This window comes from Salmo trutta, chromosome 24 (genome assembly GCF_901001165.1).
Source record: "Salmo trutta chromosome 24, fSalTru1.1, whole genome shotgun sequence".
NCBI classification, from domain to species: Eukaryota; Metazoa; Chordata; class Actinopteri; order Salmoniformes; family Salmonidae; genus Salmo; species Salmo trutta.
The window spans coordinates 14,723,185-14,742,862 of NC_042980.1; the positions used below are offsets into that span (position 1 = coordinate 14,723,185).

Genomic DNA, 19,678 nt, shown 5'->3' on the forward strand with positions numbered 1-19,678 from the left:
TAAAGAGATGATCTGATACTTTTGTATACCTTTGAGCCAGTAATTCTGAAAGTAGTACTCATGAGCCATAAGTGGTCCCTCAAAATTGCGTACTATGTCACGTGCAGATATGTGCACCACGTCATTCCCCTCTCTCTTGCTCTCTCTCATCCCTCTCTCTCTCTCTCGTCCACTGAGCTGTTGGGCCCGGCCCTGCAACCTCATTGGATAACGCTGGGAGGCTTCTTGCTAGCTGTCACTAAAATGCGAGGGGCTTAAGCTCATTGGCTAGAACTCGACTTGAAGCTGTGCCACGCCATTTTCCCAAAATTTCCCGGGAAATGTAGGGAAAATGCCATGGCACAGCTTCAAGAAAACTATTTTGTGGCTACTTGAGGTAAGACAGTAATTCTGCTAATAGATTAATCATGTATGAACTACACATTGACACATCCAGCCCAAAGCTGGAGGTTTGAAAATACTTTCTTAGTCACCAAAGTACTGGAGCATGTCTTTAATTGCTGTAAATAGTGTTCAGTGATAGCAATCTCCTTTGCTCTAGCCACTCCAGCCAATGCCAATGACAGACCTTGGGTTCAGCAAAACAACACTCCATCATGACTTTGTTGCTTGACATGCTGAGTTAGCTATGTCACACAAGCTGTGAATGACTGAACGGCGATCAAAAGTGAACCCTGTGAGCTTTCCCGTTGACGAGCTTTAAATGAATTATGTTGTCAGCGTGTCTGTCGTATGGCCCTATACGACTTTGGGTCCTATACTGTATGCTGTCACTCAGCATTTTGCTCACGTTCACAGAACATAGATTGGAACCAGATTGAGTTCATCCCTTTCAGTTCTTTTGAGAATCTCCTCTCTCCTATGTGTCAAGGTGCTAGACACATCTTGTTATAGGAATATTCGGCCCTGCTTGTGCTTTCCTGTGGAGCCTTGGTTTGAGACGGTCCAGGGGTGCCTATTTATTTCTGTCAGACATGCCGCAATTCAGAAAGTGCTCCTGATATCCTCTTACTAGTAGCACAGGGCTGTATAAATTCTTAGTTTTCTTAGTTGTTTATACCCTGCCTGTTTACGATATCTCTCTTGTACTGTGCTGTAATTGATTGTAAATGCAGACTAACTACCAGCGGCATAGGCAACCTGACTTGACATTGTGTGTTTTTTGTTGTTGTGATTGAGTCAAACACAAAGCTCATTAAAAGGCAAATGGTCTCCCTCAAGCCATGACTTAAAAATGATTGAGCAGCGTATTATCTGTATTTAATGATTTGTCTGAAGAAACAAAGAGTAGTAGTTCCATTAGGAGTAGCTCCTTTGGGAGTTGATGAACAGACAGATATGTGTGTGAGAGAGAGAGAGAGGTCACGTTGAGGTGATGCTGACCGGAGTTGTCCTAACCCAAGGTCCATCCCCCGAGGAACAAGATGCTTAGGGTAAGGGAGGGCCTTGACACGCATGAACACACACACACACACAACTCCACCCACACATCTGAGATCACTCTCCCTGCAGAAAGCCTTGGCCTCAACACCCCTACAGACTGAGAACAGCACAGCCTGAATAGGCTGACTATTATTTATTCATGGCTGCCATGTTAAGTATTCAGAACACACTTTTCATCCAGTCTCTGAATTCAAAACATCACAAAAAAAAAGTCCAGGCAGTATGTGGATTTTCACTTCAAATACCTTTATACAAGTATTTCTACTGATGGCCTTTGCTCCCCGTTTGAACATTTTTGCTCCGTCAATCTTCTTCAAAAGCGTTGCATCCGTTCATGCTGAGGGGAATGGGACACAAACCATTTGTGATTATGGTTTGATATACTGTCCCGCTCAGCTTGACACTGAAGGTGGTGGCAGTCACAGAAATGTTGCTAGAACATGCAATGTTGGTTTTCTCTACTCCCCTGACTCCCGCCTTCAACAACAATGTCAACTGTCACTGCTATCAGGCATGGCTCCCGCTCTGCACATCCAAGTCTGGCTTATGTTATTGGGAGAGGCAGGCATGTGCTTGTTTATTTAACATATCAGACATGGGCTGTGCTCTGCACACACAGGAACACTGGCTGAGGCTCCAATGACCTGATCATCAATTTACCCTATACTTTTGTTCTCTGCTTCCGTCGGTCATCGAGAATGAAACAACACAATTGTGATTTGTGCTTTGCTTTCTTGCATGACAGCACGATCTAGATCAGTAGCCTCTAACCAGCAGATCCCTGTCTCTGTTCTGTGTGCTTGTGGTGCACATAGGATTCACTTTCATACCCAGGATTTTATTGTAGCCCACTTTTCTGTTATATTATACGCTGTACATCTGTGCTGAAGGGTAGTGGAGCGACAGTGTTCAAAGGCATGCCTAGTTAGCGTTTGTGCATGACGGGCAAGCCCATGCAGTGTTGAGGAGAGGCTCTGTTGGAGGCAGGACAGTGGGTGGGGTGGTGGGCGACCACTTTGAGCTCACTGGCTTTGGGTGCTGACCTGTAAAGTGTGGAGTCATCCGCATACATAGGCAGTGTAAGACCGGTGGCAAGTGTGTGTGTGTGTGTGTGTGTGTGTGTGTGCCCGCGCGCGCAAACACTCTTACTACATCTAAAGGCCAGCAGACCCAAGTCATTCCCAGAGAACAGTGCATATACACATAAGTAAAGAGCACTGAGATTATCGTATCAACAACACTTCTATTTATCTCCTTATCTGTTCTCGCAGTCGTTGTATAGTTATAAACGTTAGAACAATGATTTTCAACCTGGAAGAGAATCAGCTTTTCATGACTGATTTTGTTCAATCAGATGGAACCATAAGTGATCAAAGGGATTACATCATCTGTATATTCACCATCAGATGTGCACATTCATTGCGCTCACTCACTCTCTCACTCTCTCACTCACGCTCTCTCACACACACTCCAGTGGATGATGTGTAGAGAGGAGAATTGCTAAATCTGGCACTCTCTCAGTTTTCTTGGTTGCATTTCATTGTTTTTGCACTTAGTGGTGTAGTCGGGGCTATGTGAATTGAATATCCATGCACTGTTATTACATGAGGAGAATAGAAATGGAGGACATAGAATTACTAATTTAGTTTATTCACAATGGCCCATTATTCACTGCATTGTAGACTTCACAATTCCTCATGCACTATTTCAGTCTCTGAAAATGTGGATGTAACCCAACCTTATCTAATAAATTACTTTGTCACAAACAAAGTCTGTACAGAACTGTTCAAAATCGAGCTTTGTGTTCCCTGTCATGCCACGTTCCCAATCTTTTACAAACACATTATTGTAACCTCCCAGAGCGTTTGTCTAAAGCTGACTGAAAGTGTACTAAACCAATTTAGACAGGCCAGGCTTGGGTCACCGATCAAAGTGTGAATTTTGGCCCATTGAAAACCAAAAACAAGTTGTGATTTACAATTACATGATTATATATGTCATCTTTGTCCAATCAATTCAGGATTCTTCTGTTTCCCCAAAGCAGCCGTGACAGACCTGTGCGGCTCAGCGGCTGGATATGAGGTGTCCACATTTACCAGAGCTCCTCCACTAACACACATGCATCTGCACCTGCTCATCTCCTTGCCTCTCCCCCTGTTTCACTCCAAGCCAACTGACAGAGTGGCCATTTCACACAGACACTTCTCTCCAATTTGACTGTCTCTCTTTTAGCTGATTCAGGGTTAACTTGGCTGCAGTTGAGCAGTTATGCAACACTGGCAATACTGTTGACACCCTGGGGCTTTGGTCTGTTCTCCCAGTCACACCAATAAATTGACATTCGTTATTACTACCTCACTGCAGTAGTGGGGGGGGGATAGTCCATGTATCCAATTATTACTTTAATCTTTGATATATTTTTCTGCAGTGGTCAGCCCTCAGATACTAACATATTTACAACCTGGGTAAATCTAACCTTCCATACATATTTGCCCATTTTGTAGAAGTGCTGAATACACCTGAATGCCAAAACATTCAATGTGCTCAAAGTTGACCCATTTTGCATACCCCACCATAACATGAGACATCCATGTATTAATCTCTGGAAAAGAGAAACGGTTGATATCATTTTAAAAGCTTATAAACATGTGTCTCAACCGATGGTGGGCAGAACACAAAAACCTCAGCTAGAACTCATGCAAACATGAATGAAAATCGGCTTGCACATGTTTTTAGATAATTGACTTTAAAGTCGCAATCAGCAGTTGAAACAATAACAAAGTGTACTCCCCATGCCTGTTTCAGTAAAAAAGCTGAAGTGATAGGGCTGGAGATATGTAACCACTCTCAAATTCACGGACAGAGCTATGGATACATGGACTGACTATCCATGAAATCAAAATTAGCGTTTTAACCATGTTTTTTTAGGCTAAAATAGTTTTTGTACATTTAATTTGTTGATAAACATTGGAGTGAAACAAGCTTATATTTTGGGTTCTGATGACAGTTGAACAAAGCTCATGAGGCAATGGGTACATTTCATTCATTTGGAAGTCCAAAAATGGATGAAGCAACTGCCCCTTTAAAGGGAAAACAAAATCTGAATTATTATAAAATAGTTTGACAACCCTGTTTGTAATTTTTTTAAATATAATTAAACTCAACCATTTCTCTTTTCCAGTGATGAAGACATGGATGTCTCATGGTGTGGTGGGGTATGCAAAAAGAGTCAACTTTGGGCACCTTTATCTCTTGAATGTTTTGGCATTCAGGTCCAAAAAGTCACTTTCTGACCATTTCTTCCATGGGCAAACATGTATGGAAAGTTTTTTGTTTCAGTAAAAAAGGATGCAGTCAAAAAGTGATTGAATTCAAATGGATTTACCCACGTAACAATGTTGTCAAAAACACTTATTTGTCTGTTTGGCTACAAGGCCAGAGCTAAAAAGCTGGAGGCCTGTGTGGCTCTAATCAGTTGGAAGGTCAAAGATTCCATCTGCCTACTGACCTTGATGAAATGAAGAGAGGCTAAGAAATAGAACCCGGAGTACTGAATGTACAGAACATTTTAGGGTCAGAACTCACTAAATAAAGGAGAAAGTATTCAGGGCATCAAAAAGGATGTTTGTTTTATGGCTCCTCTGAAGAATCGGAGGCCAAGAGCGATTGGAGTCCAAAAAGCTATTACTCCAGTTGGCTTTCTGCTTTGTTCTGGATGTAATGTCACGTAATACCTTGCTATAGGCCCAGTGTGCCTGGACAATACAAGACTGGCAGATTCATTTCCTTCCAACTGTAGGTATGAACATGCAATTTTGAATAATTCATTTCATGAATGCCCTGCTTGGGAAATGGCGACATGGGTGCTGTTGAAGGTGTAACATTGAAGGGTAGGTAACTGCATGGAAGATGACACAAATTGTTGGTATCCTTTTGTAAAACTATGCTGAGTGTTCTCCCAAACCGTTGTTCCAGTGTTATGTATTAACTTTGTATTATTTTCAAGACAGGGGAGCACTTAAAATACATATCTGTGTTCTGTGTAAACACGACTTAATGGTTTAAATAATAGAGCAAAACCCCCCTATGTCCCTGCCTTTTGGGACCACATGAGCAAGTTCCAACTGTGTCTGCGTGTAGTGTAGTGTAGCTATGTGCCGCTGCAACGGAGAGAGCGTCCGCTCATGAGCGCATGGTGATTGGAGGAGTGGAGTGATCGCCTAGCAACTGCTTCATGGGGGAAATCAACTGGCTGGGAGGCAGGGACTCTACTGGGCACAGGCAGGCTGGGTTCATCTCACTCTGCTCTGAGAGAGGGATGAAGGCTGGGGCACCAGGACTGGACCACACTGACAACCAGGGGATGTGAGGGAATTCAGACCAGTTACTGACACAGGGACTCTGAAAGGTGGATTCTACTACTGGGAGTGTAGAATCATCTCATGAAGATAACTAGACTGGGAACACGTGTAGGTGAGTCTTGCTTTATCAAACCTTTGTTTAATGCTAATGTGGAGTTTAGAAATGGGATAAATCTCTAGGCAATTAATACATTTTTAATAAATGACACATTTTGAATGTGTCTTTTGACTTCTACAGAAACCTATCACAAGGATAAGCATGCTTAACTTATGACTATAACTTAAGCTATAATGTTTTGGAAAAGTTTGCATGAAATGTCTCTGTTTGCTGAAAGGCTTATGCTGCTTCCCCAAATAGTTTTCGAAGCAGCCTGAAGTCTGCCAGACAGTGGAGGGTATGGACTAGTTAAGGAAATGTCTTGAGAGCAGGCAGCAGTTTGTATGATGTATGTTATGTCATCTGGGATGAATTATTCAACATACAACATCCATGCATAATGATGCTCAGAGCGCACAATGTGCAGAGGAGCGAGAACATGAGCTGTGAATTTAGTAATGTGACAAGTTGTCATATTTTTGTATTTCAAGACTTTGATTTTAAAATCCAGTATTACTGTAGATCCCATGCTATACATATGATCACTGATATATGTTCAATGCATGTCAGCATTATTTTAGAAATGTTACTGTATGTTTTGACAAATGTATAATGTTATTTTAGAGTGTTTTAGTATATTTGTCATGCCCTGACCTGAGAGCTGTTTTATTTCTCTATTTTGTTAGGTCAGGGTGTGGGGTGGGCATTCTATGTGATGTATTTCTTTGTTTTGGCCGGGTATGGTTCCTAATCAGAGGCAGCTGTCTATCGTAGTCTCTGATTGGGATCATACTTAAACAGCCTTTTCCCACCTGTGTTTGTGGGTAGTTGTTTTCTGTTTAGGGATTTTGAGTAAGTGTATGTTAACTCTTCGTCACGGTTTGTTGTTTTTGTTCATTCAGTTTATTTTGTATGTATTGCATAGTTTCACAGTTCAATAAAATATGTGGAACGATAATCACGCTGCACTTTGGTCCGCTTCATCCTACGACAACCGTGACAGAATCTCCCACCACCAAAGGACCAAGCAGCGTGGTCAGCAGGACAAATGGACATGGGAGGAAATCCTGGACGGGAGAGGACCCTGGAGGCAGGCCAGGGAATATCGCCGGTCAAGGGAGCAGATGGAGGCTGCGAGAGATGAACGGCGAATATATGAGGCACTATCATGGCAACAATGGAAGCCCGAGAGGCAGCCCCAATAATGTTTTGGGGGGGGGGCACACGGGGAGATTGGCAGTTTTATTTCTCTATTTTGTTAGGTCAGCGTATGGGGTGGGCATTCTATGTGATGTATTTCTTTGTTTTGGCCGAGTATGGTTCCTAATCAGAGGCAGCTGTCTATCGTTGTCTCTGATTGGGAATCATACTTAGGCAGCCTTTTCCCACCTGTGTTTGTGGGTAGTTGTTTTCTGTTTAGTGATTTTGAGTAAGTGTATGTTAACTCTTCATCACGGTTTGTTGTTTTTGTTCATTCAGTTTATTTTGTATGTATTGCATAGTTTCACAGTTTAATAAAATATGTGGAACGATAATCACGCTGCACTTTGGTCCGCTTCATCCTACGACAACCGTGACAATATTAGAAGCATGCGTTTGTAGAATTAGTAACATAGAGAAGCCACAATGGTTGGAGAGGTGGAGCAGAGCCTGTGTGTGTGAACAACAGTGTGTATCAGAGTGGTTGAGGCAGATCAGATAGTAGCTGCCCTGACAGAGAGAAAGCGAATAGACACTGCTGTCATTGCGTTGATAAAGCCTCGGTTTGTATGATGGGATAAGTGATGTTTAGGATGAGTCACAGAGGAATAGTTGCACTCCTGTTATTATGAGTGTATTATTATATAGATATGGGGTGTTTTGGGCCTGTGTTTATACTTGGGTCTTTATTTAATTGCATAGAAGAGTTTTTGGCACTATATGATACAGTAGTAGCTTTTATTTATGTAATCCAGGTTTGTGCATTGGATTTTCTCCACCACAGTAATTCACGATTCTTCTTTCAGATTCAAATCCCAGGTAACTTCCTGATCTGGTCCTAACATGTCCTCCAGTTCAGAGAACAGAACACCAAAAAATCCCTGCGTATGCTTTTAAATCCTTCCATTCCACGCTAACAATGCTTCTTATCACAACCTCCCAAGATCACTGCTATAACGGGATCACAAACTTTTTCATTATCTGGTAAAAGTAATATCAGATAAAGAGTGAAGCGTTTGACTTAAGCTATTGTTTTGGCTGTTGCCTAGTTGTAAAACTGTCTTCAAGGACTTCTTGACAGGGATTATCTCCATAGACTGCCTTTACTTTGAACGGGGATTACCAATCCTGTTGACTCTGCTTTGTTGGGGGGGTGAAGGCGTCAGTGACTGTGACCCTTCTATGTTAACCCAATAGGAAACGTTTTATTTTTATTTACATTTGGCTATAGATAATTCAAACAAATGACCCTTTAATGTGGAAACAAGTTCTTAACATCTTCTGGATGATCTGCTGACGTTTGCACCAGTCTAACACTGTGGGATGGATAGGTTTTAGCATGTAGTCCTATATCTCCTCAATCTCATCTAGCCTTAATACTACTCCTAATGGACAGCGGGCAGGCAGCCTCTCTCAGTGAAGTGATACAGTAGGGCTGGCTAGGTAATCTGACATGGTGATTAGGACACTTCCTTTGATGCTGTGGTAGGTGTGTCAGGCAGGCCATCAATGAAGCTCTGTTGACCTGTCACATCACATTGCGTCAAATCTCTGCACACACACGGTTTGATGGTTGTGTAGTGCCTCCCATTTTCAAATGAGTCAAATTGATATCTATCTGGTGTGACTGAATGAGACTTGCGGTTAAAACAGAATAAAATCATTTTGAAAGGTGCATAACTTCCCACGTAATCGTTCAGTTGTTATGAAATATTGAAATACTGTTTTTCTTGAGCAGCCATGCCCTTTGTGACCGCTTTACCTGCAACAAATGCTACAGAGCTTTGACCATTGTGTTGTTTTTCCAACCCTGATCACTCTACAGTAACTGGTGTGTGTAAAAATGAGTCGATACTATACATATAATCGTGTGAGTGTTGAAAGTGCTCATTGTAATGACAGTGCTGAATCTCTGCTAATGGGATTTGGGCTAACTAATAAACTCAGCAAAAAAAGAAAAGTTTTTCAGGATCCTGTCTTTCAAAGATAATTCGTAAAAATCCAATTAACTTCACAGATCTTCATTGTAAAGGTTTTAAACAATGTTTCCCATGCTTGTTCAATGAACCATAATCAATTAATGAACATGCACCTGTGGAACGGTCGTTAAGACACTAACAGCTTACAGACGGTAGGCAATTAAGGTCACAGTTATGGAAACTTAGGACAGTAAAGAGGTCTTTCTACTGACTCTGAAAAATACCAAAAGAAAGATGCCCAGGGTCCCTGCTCATCTGCGTGAACGTGCCTTAGGCATGCTGCAAGGAGGCATGAGGACTGCAGATGTGGCCAATTGCAATGTCCGTACTGTGAGACGCCTAAGACAGCACTACAGGGAGACCGGACAGACAGCTGATCTTCCTCGCAGTGGCAGACCATGTGTAACAACACCTGCACAGGATCGGTACATCCGAACATCACACCTGCGGGACAGGTACAGGATGGGAACAACAACTGCCCGAGTTACACCAGGAATGCACAATCCCTCCATCAGTGCTGACTGTCCGCAATAGGATGAGAGAGGCTGGACTGAGGGCTTGTAGGCCTGTTGTAAGGCAGGTCCTCACCAGACATCACCAGCAACAACGTCGCCTATGGGCACAAACCCACCGTCGCTGGACCAGACAAGACTGACAAAAAGTGTTCTTCACTGACAAGTCGTGGTTTTGTCTCACCTGGGGTGATGGTCGGATTCGCGTTTATCATCGAAGGAATGAGCGTTACACCGAGGCCTGTACTCTGGAGCAGGATCGATTTGGAGGTGGAGGGTCCATCATGGTCTGGGGCGGTGTGTCACAGCATCATCTGACTGAGCTTGTTGTCATTGCAGGCAATCTCAACGCTGTGCGTTACAGGGAAGACATCCTCACTCATGTGGTACCTTCCTGCAGGCTCATCCTGACATGACCCTCCAGCATGACAATGCCACCAGCCATAGTGCTCGTTCTGTTTGTGATTTCCTGCAATACAGGAATATCAGTGTTCTGCCATGGCCAGCGACGAGCCTGGATCTCAATCCCATTGAGCATGTCTGGGACCTGTTGGATCGGAGGGTGAGGGCTAGGGCCATTCCCCCCCCAGAAATGTCCGGGAACTAGCAGGTGCCTTGGTGGAAGACTGGGGTAACATCTCACAGCAAGACCGGGCAAATCTAGTGCAGTCCATGAGGAGATGCACTGCAGTACTTAATGCAGCTGGTGGCCACACCAGATACTGACTGTTACTTTTGACCCCCCCCCCCCCCGTTTAGGGACACGTGATTCCATTTCTGTTAGTCACATGTCTGTAGAACTCGTTCAGTTTTCGTCTGTTGTTGAATCTTATGTTCATACAAATTTTTACACATGTTACGTTTGCTGAAAATAAACGCAGTTGACAGTGAGAGGACGTTTATTTTTTGCTGAGTTTAGAATGAAGGGGTTCACGTGACAAATTAGGGAAATGGACAAGAGTCGATTGCATTGTCGAGAACAGTCTATTTTTCAGTTGTCCCACAACTGTGTACTGTTGTAAGATGGGCTGATATCTATCTATATGTATGTATGTATGTATGTATGTATGTATGTATGTATGTATGTATGTATGTATGTATGTGTATATGGGTGTGTGTCTTAGTCAGCTGATTAATTGATTTTCACAGATGAAGAACAATCAAATATACATTATCATTCGAGCATATTTCAGGTAGACTATAATATGGCTGCCCTGGCAAAAGGAATCATTGATGTCTGATTGTTCCTCATCTGTATAGCTAGAGGCTTCCTATAGAAGCGGGTGCAGAGTACAGTAGGTCACAGAGGGGAGACTGTAGCGTTGTGAAAATGGAGTGTTTTCTGACACTCCTGCCATCAGCACTAATCCCCATCTAAAACAACACCCTTCTAAAACAACACCCCACCCTCCGTCTCTCCACACCCCACCCTCTCTCCTTCAGCCAGCCAGTCCCTCAGGGGAGAGACTTATTGGTTCAGTAGGGTCATTTAAGTGTTGGAGGCGTCTCCTGTGCACTGAATGCTCATTTGTTGCTCAGTTTAAGTGCTACTCTCAAGCCCAAGCCCTTTAATTGTCAACAAAGAAAGATGGGCATGTTTACAGTAACTGATCCTGAAGGCTTATTTCTGTGGTACTAATGTACATTGAATAATTAACCGAAAAAGCATGCTGTTATATAGATTGTTCCACGAAATGAGTGCCTTTTGCATCCCTTTGATATTTTAAGTAGAAATTGTGCAGAAATGTAGAATTTTAAAGCCTATCATATTAAACGAAGTGCCCTTTAATATAAACCACATGGAAAATTCTATAAATCAGATTTTTAATATGAATAAAGTCTTGCTAAAATGCCAAAAGTCAGCCTTTTGACATGTCCCTCTAAGCATCCTCTGTGACTTCTTAGGAAGATTTTAACCTACTAACGCCAGCATTTCTCCAAGCTTTCACCATTGTAAAGCCCTAGTTATTTTTTTGCTTTGACAATAATCTTCAGAAATGACTATCTATTTAATGTGATTAGTGACGAGTTTAAAAAAAAAACAACAACCTGTCCCTTATTTTAAGGTCGACCCTGTTACATGAACTTTAACTTTTTTTTCAAAAGAAACATTGAACGTCTGATAAATATCATAGTGTAAAAGCAGGTGAGCTGGTTCTACACTTTTTGACAATTTTCTGGTGTTTTGTGCTGGAAAACTGAGCGAGTCGAGTGTAACACGTCAACCCTGTTACCATTAGATAGGCTAGAAATGTAAATGTAAAAAAAAATTGTGAAGCTTGCATTCAAGTGAAGCTTGCACCCCTCCTTGTTGCACACAACAAGCTTCCCCCTGTCACAAGGGGATTATGGACGATTTAAGATGAAGTCGTCAACCCTGTTATGGTCAACTCTGTTATGGTCAACCCTGTTACAATCAACCCTGTTACTTTATTTGGCACCTAATAGGCACTTACTGTAGTCATTTTTTTATGTAACCTCTTGAGATGGGAAAACGTGTTTATCATGTAGTTGAACATGTGCTCTTTATGACAGAATGTACATTTTTTTTTTTTTTTTTTGCACTAGTCAAAAGGCACCTAATTGCTGGAATGACCTATTCTTTTTCAGACAAATGTGATGATTAAGGTAAGTTCTAAGATTGAATACACGCTGATACAGTATATAGTCTCATGGTTTATGATATCATTTTTGCTCATATTTCAGCAACACTCAGAGAGCACAGAGTCAATTAGCGTTTTGGACTACGTTAAGGGGAAATGCTTCTAAAATCAGAGGTCATTGAGCCATTTTCAAAAGGCTTCTTAATTGAGCGAAAAAGCGGTTTGCCTCTTATGGGATCATAAAGTGATTAGCTGTGGGTATAATTCAATTTAGAATTTGACCTCTGGGAGCAAATTGCCATCCGGTAACAAATGACTCTGTAGGTTGGGCTTTCATTAGGTCTGTAGTAATCAAAAGATTTAAAAAAGGATGCCAGGCAGCATCGATATGTTGCTAAATGCCCCACCCTTCATTTAGGCTCTTAGCCCATTGTATTATGCTTGTGTCCATTTACCTGTTTTTGGAAGCCCTGTAGCACATGCTGGTATAGGGTATTGATTTAACAGCAATCCATTTCAGGGATTTTGATGTGTTTGATTGATCACAATGGTTTTGTGACGTGCAGTATTGAGTAAGTAACTAGCCAATCCAGTTAATATTAGTGAATTTGCATAAAGTGTTGATCTAAATGACCCTCTTCTTGATTTTTTGTTGTTGTGCGGCTAAGGTCTAGTAAGGCACAGTACACGCCTATGAAAGATAGACACTCTGTTTGTTTTATTCTACCAGACAAGCATAGCTTTACTACACTCTCCTTGATATGGAAGCTCTTCACATAGAATTACACATGCAAATGGTTTCATACATGTTTGGATTATTGAAGTGATATTCCTGTTAATGTGCCCTTTGACCCCTACAGGCCCGTATTGCGTTGTCATGAGCTAAGAAACGGCATTTACATTGACATGGGTATAACGTTTGTTACGTAATGGTCATGCTGCAAGGCACAGCTGCAGTATAAGCCACTAATGGCCTTATTGTCATGCTCTGATTCCTCAGAGGATCGCTCTCTACATGTAGGATGGGTGCACTAATGCTCACAGACCGATATGGGTCGAGGCGATGCCCAGTAGTAGGAGTCTGGGGAGCATATAGAGAGAGGCCTAATCTACAGTGCACCAGAAAACCACAGGAACCCAGCTGTTCCTGTGCTCTGATGGGAGGGACTATGCAGTGTAAAGAGATCCAGACAAATTTTCAGAGGTTTGGATGCTTCCCTCTCGTGTGTGTGTGTGTGTGTGTGTGTGTGTGTGTGTGTGTGTGTCCTTACGAAAAAAACACGTCAAATTTCCACTTTCACATGTGAAATAGCTGTTTTCACACCTTGAGCTTAAATTTCACATGTGAAACCATATTTTCACATGTATTCAATTTAGAGTTCACATGTTAACACCACCTTTTCACGTGAGGAGAAAAAAAAACATTTCTCACCTCACTTGTGAATTGCGGTTGCACGTGAAATTTGCGGATTCACATGTTAAAATTGGATATGCACGTTCACATGTAAAAATCAAACACACGTGACAATCTAAATTGCAGTTTCACATGTTAGAAACATTCACATGTGAAAATCGAACTTTCACAGATGGAATTGCAAGTTCACATGTGGTGGTGAAATAGTGTTATTCTCCTCACGTGTGAAGGTGGTGTTAACATGTTGCAGCAATGATTCCACATATGGAATTGCAAATTCTGTAATGCCATTCTGTAAAAGGTAACTTAGCCTACCTGAGTATAATGATTCAAGTGTCTTAAAAATAAAGATGTATTATTTCTGAGCCATCCATTCAGAGTGTTACTGCTGGTGTTAACATGTGAACTCTAAATTTAATACACATGAAAATATGGTACATATCATAACGACTTAGTTTCACCATCAAACATTGTCCACTATCATCATTCAAAGCACTGACTTAAAAAAAAAATCATATTGTCTGAAAGCGTTGAAAATGCACTGAAAACATTCACATACATAATCTATCCAGCTAAAAATAACAATGCGATGTCAAAACAAGTTGACTTTGAGGTTAAAGAAAGTATGTTTAACAATTTACCTGATTTTGCTAACCTTTGGACAAAATCAAAACAGCAAATTATGAATTTGTGATTAATCACAACAAATCGTGCAATACATGGGTTTTTTTATGTTTCATTTATTCCCGTTAAAATGTGAAAATGCACATGTGAAAGTGTAGCGGACATGAGTCGGTCATGGTCACGTGATGAGGTAGTCCTGCTTGGGACTTCAAAATGTGTGTTTGCCCTCTTGGTCGAATGATCAAGACGTTGGCTTCTCCCATAGGAGTCCTGGGTTCTAATCCCGCCAGTTACAAAAGCATACATGTTAAACTTATAATATCACATGTGCGATGTTGGGAAACCACATGTGTCTCAGTCATGTGAAAATGTGAATCTTCACACGTCTAAAAACCACATGTCTGTTTTTCCCACGTGACATTTTTCCAAATGTATTTGTTCACGTGAAAAATGAATGTGAAATATCACAAGTGTCTGAAAACCATGTGTTCTTTTCACCTGTGATTTATATATACACTGCTCAAAAAATTAAAGGGAACACTTAAACAACACAATGTAACTCCAAGTCAATCACACTTCTGTGAAATCAAACTGTCCACTTAGGAAGCAACACTGATTGACAATAAATTTCACATGCTGTTGTGCAAATGGAATAGACAACAGGTGGAAATTATAGGAAATTAGCAAGACACCCCCAAAAAAGGAGTGGTTCTGCAGGTGGGGACCACAGACAACTTCTCAGTTCCTATGCTTCCTGACTGATGTTTTGGTCACTTTTAAATGCTGGCGGTGCTTTCACTCTAGTGGTAGCATGAGACGGAGTCTACAACCCAACAAGTGGCTCAGGTAGTGCAGCTCATCCAGGATGGCACATCAATGCGAGCTGTGGCAAGAAGGTTTGCTGTGTCTGTCAGCGTAGTGTCCAGAGCATTTCGGCGCTACCAGGAGACAGGCCAGTACACCAGGAGACATGGAGGAGGTCGTAGGAGGGCAACAACCCAGCAGCAGAACCGCTACCTCCGCCTTTGTGCAAGGAGGAGCAGGAGGAGCACTGCCAGAGCCCTGCAAAATGACCTCCAGTAGGCCACAAATGTGCATGTTTCTGCTCAAACGGTCAGAAACAGACTCCATGAGGGTGGTATGAGGGCCCGACGTCCACAGGTGGGGGTTGTGCTTACAGCCCAACACCGTGCAGGACGTTTGGCATTTGCCAGAGAACACCAAGATTGGCAAATTCGCCACTGGCGCCCTGTGCTCTTCACAGATGAAAGCAGGTTCACACTGAGCACATGTGACAGACATGACAGAGTCTGCCTGCAACATCCTCCAGCATGACCGGTTTGGCGGTGGGTCAGTCATGGTGTGGGGTGGCATTTCTTTGGGGGGCCACACAGCCCTCCATGTGCTCGCTAGAGGTAGCATGACTGGCATTAGGTACCGAGATGAGATCCTCAGACCCCTTGTGAGACCATATGCTGGTGCGGTTGGCCCTGGGTTCCTCCTAATGCAAGACAATGCTAGACCTCATGTGGCTGGAGTGTGTCAGCAGTTCCTGCAAGAGGAAGGCATTGATGCTATGGACTGGCCCGCCCGTTCCCCAGACCTGAATCCAATTGAGCACATCTGGGACATCATGTCTCGCTCCATCCACCAACACCACGTTGCACCACAGACTGTCCAGGAGTTGGCGAATGCTTTAGTCTAGGTCTGGGAGGAGATCTCTCAGGAGACCATCCGCCACCTCATCAGGAGCATGCCCAGGCGTTGTAGGGAGGTCATACAGGCACGTGGAGGCCACACACACTACTGAGCCTCATTTTGACTTGTTTTAAGGACATTACATCAAAGTTGGATCAGCCTGTAGTGTGGTTTTCCACTTTAATTTTGAGTGTGACTCCAAATCCAGACCTCCATGGGTTGATAAATTGGATTTCCATTGATTATTTTTGTGTGATTTTGTTGTCCGCACATTCAACTATGTAAAGAAAAAAGTATTTAATAAGATTATTTCTTTCATTCAGATCTAGGATGTGTTGTTTAAGTGTTCCCTTTATTTTTTTGAGCAGTGTATATATATATATATATATATATATATATATATATATATATATATATATATATATATATATATATATATATATATATATATTTGTAAGGGTGTGTCTTTGTTGATTCTTGGTATAATCTGTTGTAAATCCTTTTAATCTGTATAGACTACATATTAAGGGAATTTGATCAACTCTTGCCGCACTGACTGAATCTACTCATCTCCAATGATGCCATCATTAGTAAAATAGGGCATGAAAAGCATAGATACTGTAGTTGAACATTTGCCCATTTCCCACATCAATTCCTTACTATAGTTTTGGAAGCATGTTGTCCTGTATACACGTCTGCTACTGTGGCCTACAGCAATAGGCTTTTACTTCAAATGAAGCTACATGAAACGTGTATTTTGTTCCTGCCCTTTGAAATGCACTGGTTTGTGAGATGAAGGCTCATTTAAATGAGGCTGCAGCAGTTGTGACGCTTCTGAGTACTCATAACTGCCAGCTGGGAGTCTCAGCTGTGCATTTACATAGTCCTCAATAGACACGTTGATTAAGAGATGCGAGTATAGGGGAGAGACGCATAATACTACAATCCAAATGATTCCATGGGTTATCACCTGACATAAACAGGTGACCGTAGTTCACAATGAATTACATCGTTATCTTGAATTGAATTGCATCGACACACTGTATAATAAACCTTGTGGTGTTGAGGATTTGGCTTGTGGCTTGCTCCACCATGTCTAATAATAAGACTTCTCTTCTGTCTCTCTGTAGAAATATCGTCAGTGCATGGCTGGACTGCTAGCCCCATCTTATGGAGTTATGGAAAGTGGTGGACCCAGCCCTGACAGTGAGTACAAGACTATAGCTCCGTCAGTAATGTCCATCTACAATGCTCCTTACTGGCCTACCTCTCACCTTTTACTATGGAAAAAGTGATATCAGCAGTCTGAAAGTCATGTCTAAGAATTGGGGTAATTTCCCCTCCAGAAAAGGTTTTGAAGTGTAATAACTAATTGTGTTTTTCATGAGGGGAAAAAACATCACCCTCTTCTTACTGTAGAAATCTCCCTCGGCGATTGATGACGTTATGTCACTCCTCAAGGAGATTTTAGTTGACACATATCTACATTCAACATAGCATTGAGATGATGTATTAACCTCAAAGTATATTTGTGAAAATGCACCAATTGTTGCAGAGAAATAAGTAGTGATGTATTGGCTTTCAACTCGGTCTTAATGTTTTACCGATGACTGACTACATATTTAAACATTTTCATTCAGGAATGCCGGACAAAGAGAACATAAGCAACAACTCATTTGGATCCATCTCTAAACATCTGAGTAAGGTACAGTAGAACGTCCTGAACACAAAACGGAGACTTCATCATTACATATCAGAATGACTTAGTTTCACCATCAAACATTGATTTTTGGATGATGATAGTGGACATTCAAAACGCACTGTGACTATGGCAGTAACCATGTGATCTTGGCAACCCAGAGACAAAAGCTAACATAAATGACCAGCTACTCATCTGTGTACGAGAGATCAGTAACCACTTTATGTGAAGTGAATATCATCCAGATTGAACACTGTTGTGAATGGAAGCGTGACGGCGGGTGGTAAAGGGATGGTTATTTACTCCTATTTACATGCTGCTTGCGTGGGCCCTGATCTAACAACATCCTCTTTAGTTACCAGAAGCTCAAAATAAGTCTGGAATGTCGAGCTTGTTTAAAGTTTGACTAAATATAAACAGGCAGCTGAGACCTAGCTTCCGTTGGTGTGCAGCATGTCCTTAATAGTTCCCGTTCCACCTTAATTTGGTTGTGACTTCCTTTCCTCCGTACAGATAACATGGTGCTACTCTGGGGTTTCGTGATTTATTACGGCTTGGGCTTTGTTCCTGTTTTTGTTCTTCTCCAGACCAGCCAAAACATGTGCACTATAAATAACTACAATAAAAATTGTAATTTTGTTGTTCTTTAGCAAATCCCCCCTGCGGTTGAATTGTTGGTAAATATTTGCCTAACTCGAAGGCTCTACATATTGTAGTCACAACAACAACAAAAAATGCAGTGCCTTTGGAAAGTATACAGACCGCTTGACTTTTTCCACATTTTGTTAGGTTACAGCCTTATTCTGAAAATGATTAAGGCAAAAAAAAAATGTTTTAATAAATCTACACACAATACCCCATAATGACAAAGAAAAAAATGTTTTTTAGAAATGTTTGCTAATTAATATTTTTTTTACTGAAATCACATTTACATAAGTATTCAGACTCTTTACTCAGTACTTTGTTGAAGCACCTTTGGCAGCGATTACAGCCTCAAGTCTTTTTGGGTATGACACTACACACCTGTATTTGGGAAGATTCTCCCATTCTTCTCTGCAGATCCTCTCAAGCTGAAAGGTTGGATAGGGAGTGTTGCTGCACAGCTATTTTCAGGTCTCTCCAGAGATGTTCGATCTGGTTCAAGTCTGGGCTCTGGCTGGGCCACTCAAGACTCAAGGACATTCAGAGACTTGTCCCGAAGCCACTCCTGCGTTGTCTGGGCTGTGTGCATAGGGTAGTTGTCCTGTTGGAAGGTGAACTTTTGCCCTTTCATCAAGGATCTCTCTGTACTTTGCTCCGTTCATCTTTGCCTCAATCCTGACTAGTCTCCCCGGTCCCTGCTGCTGAAAAACATCCCCACAGCATGATGCTGTCACCACCATGCTTCACCGTAGGGCCAGGTTTCTTCCAAACGTGACGCTTGGCATTAAGGCCAAAGAGTTCAATCTTGGTTTCATCAGACCAGAGAAACTTATTTCTCATGGTCTGAGAGTGCTTAACATGCCTTTTGGCAAATTCCAAGCGGGCTGTCATTTGCCTTTTACTGGGGAGTGGCATCTGTCTGGCCACTCTACCATAAAGACCTGATTGGTGGAGTGCTACAGAGATGGTTGTCTTTCTGGAAGGTTCTCCCGTCTCCACAAAGGGACTCTAGAGGTCTGTCAGAGTGACCATCAGGTTCTTGGTCACCTCCCCGACAAGATCCTTCTCCCCCGACCGCTCAGTTCGGCCGGGCAGCCAGCTCTAGGAAGAGTCTTGGTGGTTCCAAACTTGTTCCATTTAAGAATGATGGAGGCCACTGTGTTTTTGGGGACCTTCAGTGCTGCAGGCACTTTTTTTTTTACCCTTCCCCAGATCTGTGCCTCGACACAATCCTGTCTCGGGGCTCTACGGACAATTCCTTCGACCTCACGGCTTGGTTTTGGCTCTGACATGCACTGCCAACTGTGGGACCTTATAGACAGGTGTGTGCCTTTCCAAATCATGTCCAATCAATTGAATGTGCCACAGGTGGACTCCAATCAAGTTGTAGAAACATCTCAAGGATG

The 19,678-nt window shown here is 42.2% G+C and overlaps 1 protein-coding gene across 9 annotated transcripts in view; it reads left to right on the forward strand.

The window, feature by feature from the left end:
- LOC115160763 (rap guanine nucleotide exchange factor 4-like) overlaps positions 1–19,678 on the forward strand; it is a 51,265-nt gene that overhangs the window by 5,600 nt on the left and 25,987 nt on the right. For 6 of the 9 annotated variants that reach the window (XM_029711140.1, XM_029711141.1, XM_029711143.1 and 3 more), the window contains 2 exons: positions 17,062–17,137; positions 17,572–17,636. In XM_029711140.1, the coding sequence (XP_029567000.1) occupies positions 17,062–17,137; positions 17,572–17,636 (141 nt within the window). Of the gene's footprint in view, positions 1–4,648; positions 5,917–13,284; positions 13,400–17,061; positions 17,138–17,571; positions 17,637–19,678 lie in introns of those variants that run through there. The other 3 variants (XM_029711145.1, XM_029711148.1, XM_029711147.1) reach the window with 3 other exon arrangements.